Genomic DNA, 6,870 nt, shown 5'->3' with positions numbered 1-6,870 from the left:
ATAGAGCCCCATAGAGCCCCATAGAACCCCATAGACCCCAAATATCCCCTATAAACCCCCCCAGAGAACCCCATAGAGACCCCATAGAGCCCCATAGAACCCCATAGACCCCAAATATCCCCTATAAACCCCCCCAGAGAACCCCATAGAGACCCCATAGAGCCCCACAGAACCCCATAGACCCCATATATCCCCTATAAGACCCCATAGAACCCCATAGACCCCATATATCCCCTATAACCCCCCCCCCACTCACCGCCCCACAGCAGAAATCGGGTCCCCATCCATCGACCCATAGGGACCCATAGGACCCCATAGAGACCCATAGGGACCCATAGAGACCCATAGGGACCCATAGAACCCCATAGGGACCCATAGAGACCCATAGGGACCCCATAGAGACCAATAGGGACCCATAGAGCCCCATATAACCCCATAGAACCCCATAGCCCCCCAAAGAACCCCATAGAGCCCCATAGTCCCCCATAGCGCCCCATAGAGCCCCATAGAACCCCATAGAGACCCCATAGAGACCCCATAGGGACCCATAGCCCCCCATATTACCCCATAGAACCCCATAGATCCCCATAGAACCCCATAGAGCCCGATAGACCCCATATATCCCCTATAAACCCCCCCATAGAACCCCATAGAGCCCCATAGCGACCCATAGTCCCCCATAGCGCCCCATAGAGCCCCATAGAACCCCATAGAGACCCCATAGGGACCCATAGCCCCCCATATTACCCCATAGAACCCCATAGATCCCCATAGAACCCCATAGAGACCCATAGACCCCATATAAACCCCCCCCACTCACCGCCCCACAGCAGAAATCGGGTCCCCATCCATCTAACGGGGTTTTAGGGCTACAACCTTTAGTCCCGATCAAAGTAATGGAGATATTATCGGCGGTACCGGCACCGGGCTGACACCCGGTACTGACCCGAACCCGGTACGATGCCATGGTTCGATCCACACCCACGGACCGACGCCATTTTGTTGCCTTTCAAGCTCCGCCCCCCTTGAATTAAGACGCGGCCCCTTTAAGAGACGGCACCCTTTAAGAAGTGGGCCCACCTTAAGCCATTGCCACTTTAAGACTCGATTCATAGGGACCCATAGAGACCCATTGAGACCCATTGAGACCCATTGAGACCCATAGGGACCCCCATATGGACCCATAGGGACCCATAGAGAACCATAGAGACCCCCATAGGGACCCCATAGGGACACACTGAGACCCATAGGGACCCATAGAGACACATAGAGACCCATAGGGACCCATAGAGACCCATAGAGACCCATAGGGACCCATAGAGACCCACAGAGACCCATAGAGACCCATAGGGACCTCAAAAACCCCCTTTAAGAGACGGCCCCTCCTTAAGGCATTGCCCCTTTAAGACGTGGGCCCGCCTTAAGCCATTGCCCCTTTAAGACTCGACCCATAGGGACCCATAGGGAGCCATAGGGAGCCATAGGGACCTATAGGGACCCCCATAAGGATCCATAGAGACCCATAGCGACCCATAAAGACCCATAGGGACCCACAGAGACCCATAGAGACCCATAGAGACCCACAGAGACCCATAGCGACCTATAGGCACCAATAGGGACCCCCATAGAGACCTACAGGGACACATAGAGACCTATAGGGACCCATAGGGACCCCCATAGGGAGCCATAGGGACCCATAGCAACACATAGAGATCTATAGAGACCCATAGAGACCCATAGGGACCTCAAAAATCCCCTTTAAGACACCGCCCCTTTAAGACGTGGCCCCACCTTAAGCCATTGCCCCTTTAAGACGCGGCCCCGTCAAGACTCTTCCCCTTTAAGCCACGCCCCCTCTCTAAGCCACGCCCATCCACAACATGATTGGACGAGAGGCGCAAAGCCACGCCCCCTATAGGTCACGCCTACAGCTAAGCCACGCCCACTTCCTTCACAACCCGGAACTTCCCGACCTCGACCCTGATTGGTCGAGAGACCAACAAAGCCACGCCCCTCATCCTGATTGGGCAAGAGGCCGTAAAGCCCCGCCCCCTTCTCATATTACACACCCGGAAAATCCGATTCTCTTTCCAAGCCACGCCCACTCTCCGCGTCGACCAATGGGAAACAATCATAGGCGAAACCACGCCTCCCTCATGGATCCGGCAATCCCATTGGCTGCTCGATCTCTTAGCCCCGCCCCCCGGAAGTCGGCGAAATTAGGTTTGTCTACCAGCGGACCATAATCCGGAAGTGACGTCACTTTACCGCGACGGATGCCGTTTCCGTCTCGTATTTAAGACGTCACTTCCTGCTTCCGGTTCTCTTCCGGGTCACCATGGACCCCGAGTTTGACGACGTTGTGGCGCCGGAGGATTTAATGGTGAGACCCATAGAGACCCATAGAGCCCCATAGAGACCCATAGGGACCCATAGAGACCCATAGAGACCCATAGGGACCCATAGGGACCCATAGAGACCCATAGAGACCCATAGGGACCCATAGAGACCCATAGGGACCCATAGAGACCCAAAGAGACCCATAGGGACCCATAGGGACCCATAGGGACCCATAGAGACCCATAGGGACCCATAGAGACCCCATAGAGACCATAGGAGACCATAGAGACCCATAGGGGGACCCCCCAATAGAGACCTAAAGACCAATAGGGACCCATAGGGGCCCCCATAGGTTCCCATATTTCCCTATTAGAGACCATAGAGACCCATAGAGACCTAGGGACCCCATGAGACCCATAGGGACCATAGAGACCATAGAGACCAGAGACCATAGGGAACCTCATATGAGACCCTAGAGACCCATAGGGGACCATAAGAGCCCATAGGGACCGTCATAGGACCATAGAGACCATAGGGACCATAGAGACGCATAGAGTCCATAGGCCCATAGGAATCCATTGGCGGCCAATATTTTCCTCCCATATGGTCCTAGAGCGCGCTCTAATTGCTTGGCCTGCAGCAGGGGGCGCGTCGTTCCCATAGGAAACCCATAGGGAAATCATAGAAGTCCCATAGGGAACCATAGAGTCAAATAGAGCCCATAGATCCGATTGGCGCCATATTTTCCTACGCAGGTCGTAGAGCGCGCTATAAACCTCGCCTGCAGCAGGGGGCGCTGTATAAGGACCCATAGGAGTCCATAGGGAACATAAGTCCATAGGTCCATCTAGGATCCCATTGGCGGCATATTTCTCCGCAGGTCCTAGAGCGCCGCTATAGCCTTGGCCTGCCAGCAGGGGCGCTGTTAATAACATAGGGAACATAGAGTCCATAGGGTCCCATAGGACCCTAGAGACCCTAGGGACCCTAGAGAACCCATAGAGACACATAGGCCCATAGGTCCCATACGCCTCTATAAGGAACATAGGGAACCCATAGCATCCCACTGTGCCCATGAGCACCCATAGGGGCCCCCATTGGTCCCCATATTGCCCTACAGGGACCCATAGGGCCCCATAAGTCCCCATATTGCCTATAGTGGCCTATAGGACCCATAGCCACCCATAGAGACCCATAGGGGCCACTGTGCCTCATAGAGACCCATAGGGACCCATAGGGACCATAGAAACCCATAGGGACCCACTGTGTCTCATAGCGGCCTATAGGGCCCCCATAGGTCCCCATATCGCCCTATATTGTCTCTTAGGGACCCATAGGGACCCATAGCACCACTGTGCCCATAGCGACCATAGAGACATAGGGCCCCTTAGAGACATGAGACCCAATATATCCCCATTGACAGGCCTTAGAGCGGCGCTATACCTTGGCCTGCCAGCAGGGGGCGCTGTTGTAACCCATAGGAGTCCATAGGGAACCATAGAGTCCCATAGGAGTCTATAGGAAACCATAGAGTCCCATAGAGGATCCATTGGGCGGCCATATTTCTCCCGCAGGTCCTAGAGGGCGCTATACCCTTGGCTGCCAGCAGGGGGCGCTGTATAACATAGGAGTCCAAGGGAACCAGTAGAGTCCCATAGAGTCCATAGGGATCCATTGGCGGCATATTTCATCCGCAGGTCCTAAGAGCGGCGCTATAACTTGGCCGCAGCAAGGGGCGCTGTTATAACCAATGGAGTCCAATAGGGAAATAGAGGTCATAGAGTGCCCATAGGATCCTTGGCGGCCATAATTTTCCCTCCCGCAGGTCCTAAGCGGCGCTATACCATTGCCTGCCACAGGGGGCGGCCTGTTGTTCCCATAGGAACCCATAGGAACCATAGAGTCCATAGGTAAGTAGGATCTCATAGAGACCATAGAGACCCATAGAAGACCCATAAAAGACCATAGGAGACCATAGGGAACCCATAGAGACCCATAGAGACATAGGGACCATAAGACATAGGGAACTAGAAATCCCCATATGTCCCATTGACAGGCCCTAGAACGATGCTATACCCATAGGTTCCCATAGGTCCCCATATCTCCCTATAGCAACTCATATCGCCCCATAGCGACCTTAGGGACCCATAGAGTCCCATAGGGACCCACTGTGCCCCACTGTGCCCCATAGAGACCCATAGGGACCCATAGAAACCCATATGTCCCCATTAACAGGCCTTAGAGCGCGCCGCTATACCTTGGCCTGCCAGCAGGGGGCGCTGTGGTAACCCATAGGAAACCATAGAGTCCCATAGGATCCCATTGGCGGCCATATTTCCTCCCGCAGAGGTCCTAGACGGCGCTATAAAACTTGGCTGGCCAGCAGGGGGCGCCTGTGGTACCATAGGAATAAACCATAGAGTCCCCATAGGATGACCCAATTGGCGGCATATTTCCTCCTCGGCAGGTCTCTAGAGCGTCGTATAAACTTGGCCTGCCAGCAGGGGCGCTGTGTGTCCCATAGGAACCCATAGGGAACCATAGAGTCCCATAGGAGTCTATAGGAAACCATAGAGTCCCATAGGATCCCATTGGCGGCCATATTTCCTCCCGCAGGTCCTAGAGCGGCGCTATAAGACCTTGGCCTGGCCAGCAGGGTGGCGCTGTGTGTCCCATAGGGAACCATAGAGTCCATAGAGTCCCATAGGATCCCATTGGCGGCCATATTTCCTCCCGCAGGTCCTAGAGCGGCGCTATACCTTGGCCTGCCAGCAGGGGGCGCCGTCGCGTCGCTGCCGCTTCGAATACGCCTGGGGGTTGCTGAGGAGCCGTTACCATGGTGATATACGGAAAGGGGTCGCCATGTTTAGAGGTGGGCGGGGTTTAATGCGGGTTTCGACCAATGGGAGGAGGGCAAAGGGGGGGGTGGGAGGGGATTGATGGGGGAATGGACCAATGGGAGGAGGGAGTGGGGTAGCACCATAGACTCCATTGACACCATTGAGCCCCATTGACTCCATTGAGCCCATAGACCCCATAGACCCCATAGACCCCATTGAGGCCCATTGAACCCATTGACCCCCATTGACCCCATTGACCCCATAGCCCCCATTGAGCCCCATTGAACCCATTGACCCCCATAGACCCCATAGACCCCATAGACCCCATTGACCCCATAGACTCCATTGACCCCATAGACCCCATTGACCCCATAGACCCCCATTCACCCCATAGACCCTCATAGACTCCCATAGACCCCATTGACCCCCTAGGCCCTATAGACCCCATTGACCCCATAGACCCCATTGCCCCCATTGACCCCCATTGCGCCCCATAGACCCCATAGCCCACATAGACCCCATTGACCCCATAGACCCCATTGACTCTTACTGACCCCATAGCCCCCATAGACCCCATAGCCTCCATTGATCCCCATTGACCCCATAGACCCCACTGACCCTATAGTCCCCATAGCCCCCATTGACCCCATAGCCCCCATTGACCCCAATAGCCCCATAGACCCCATTGAGCCCCATAGCCCTATAGACCCCATTGACCCCATTGACCCCCTAGGTCCTATAGACCCCATTGAACCCCATTCACCCCATAGACTCCACTGACCCTATAGACTCCATTGACCCCATAGACCCCAGTAGCCCCATAGCCCCCATTGAGCCCCATTGAACCCATTGACCTGCTAGGCCGTATAGACCCCATTGACCCCATAGACCCCATTGAGCCCCATAGAACCCATTGAGCCCATAGACCCCATTGAGCCCCATAGACCCCATAGACCCCATTGACCCCATAATTCCCATTGACCCCATAGCCCCCATTGACCCCATAGCCCCCATTGAGCCCCATAGACCCCATAGACCCCATAGACCCATAGCCCCCATTGACCCCATTGACCCCATAGACCCCATAGACCCCATAGCCCCCATTGACCCCCATTGCGCCCCATAGACCCCATAGCCCACATAGACCCCATTGACCCCATTGAGCCCCATTGAACCCATTGACCCCATAAACCCCATTGACTCCCACTGACCCCATAAACCCCATAGACCCCATAGCCCCCATTGAGTCCCATTGAAACCATTGACCCCCTAGGCCGTATAGACCCCATTGACTCCATAGGCCCCATTGACCCCATAGACCCCATTGAGCCCCATAGCCCCCATTGACCCCATTGACCCCATAGGCCCCATAGACCCCATAGCCCCCATTGACCCCATAGCCCCCATTGACCCCATTGCGCCCCATAGATCTCATGGCCGATGGGGACCCAGACGAGCGCCGTGACTACGTCTATTACCTGGCAGTGGGGAACTACCGCCTTAAGGTGAGGGCACGTGACCCCATAGACCCCATAGAAACCCCATAGACCCCATAGAAACCCCATAGACCCTATAGATGCCCATTGATCCCATAGACCCCATAGAAACCCCATAGACCCCATAGAAACCCCTCAGACCCCATAGAAACCCCATAGACCCTATAGACCCCCATTGATCCCATAGACCCCAT

General features: G+C 55.1%; 2 protein-coding genes across 2 annotated transcripts in view; one reads left to right on the top strand and one right to left on the bottom strand.

Annotated features, from left to right (window-relative positions):
• LOC107307257 overlaps window positions 1–1,067 on the bottom strand; it is a 21,022-nt gene extending 19,955 nt beyond the window's left edge. The window contains exon 1 of the mRNA XM_032441740.1: window positions 821–1,067. Coding sequence (XP_032297631.1) covers window positions 821–967 — 147 coding nt within the window. The 5' untranslated portion in view covers window positions 968–1,067. The remainder of the gene's footprint in view (window positions 1–820) is intronic.
• A 1,195-nt stretch (window positions 1,068–2,262) lies between these two features.
• The window catches only part of FIS1 (fission, mitochondrial 1), a 6,290-nt gene continuing 1,682 nt past the window's right edge, over window positions 2,263–6,870 (top strand). The window contains exons 1-3 of the mRNA XM_015850750.2: window positions 2,263–2,383; window positions 5,080–5,212; window positions 6,609–6,685. Of these exons, the coding sequence (XP_015706236.1) occupies window positions 2,339–2,383; window positions 5,080–5,212; window positions 6,609–6,685 (255 nt within the window). The 5' untranslated portion in view covers window positions 2,263–2,338. The remainder of the gene's footprint in view (window positions 2,384–5,079; window positions 5,213–6,608; window positions 6,686–6,870) is intronic.

This window comes from Coturnix japonica, unplaced genomic scaffold, assembly GCF_001577835.2.
Source record: "Coturnix japonica isolate 7356 unplaced genomic scaffold, Coturnix japonica 2.1 chrUnrandom524, whole genome shotgun sequence".
Taxonomy (NCBI): domain Eukaryota; kingdom Metazoa; phylum Chordata; class Aves; order Galliformes; family Phasianidae; genus Coturnix; species Coturnix japonica.
Note: the sequence above shows the minus strand (reverse complement) of the source record. Positions and strands in the feature narration are given on the sequence as shown.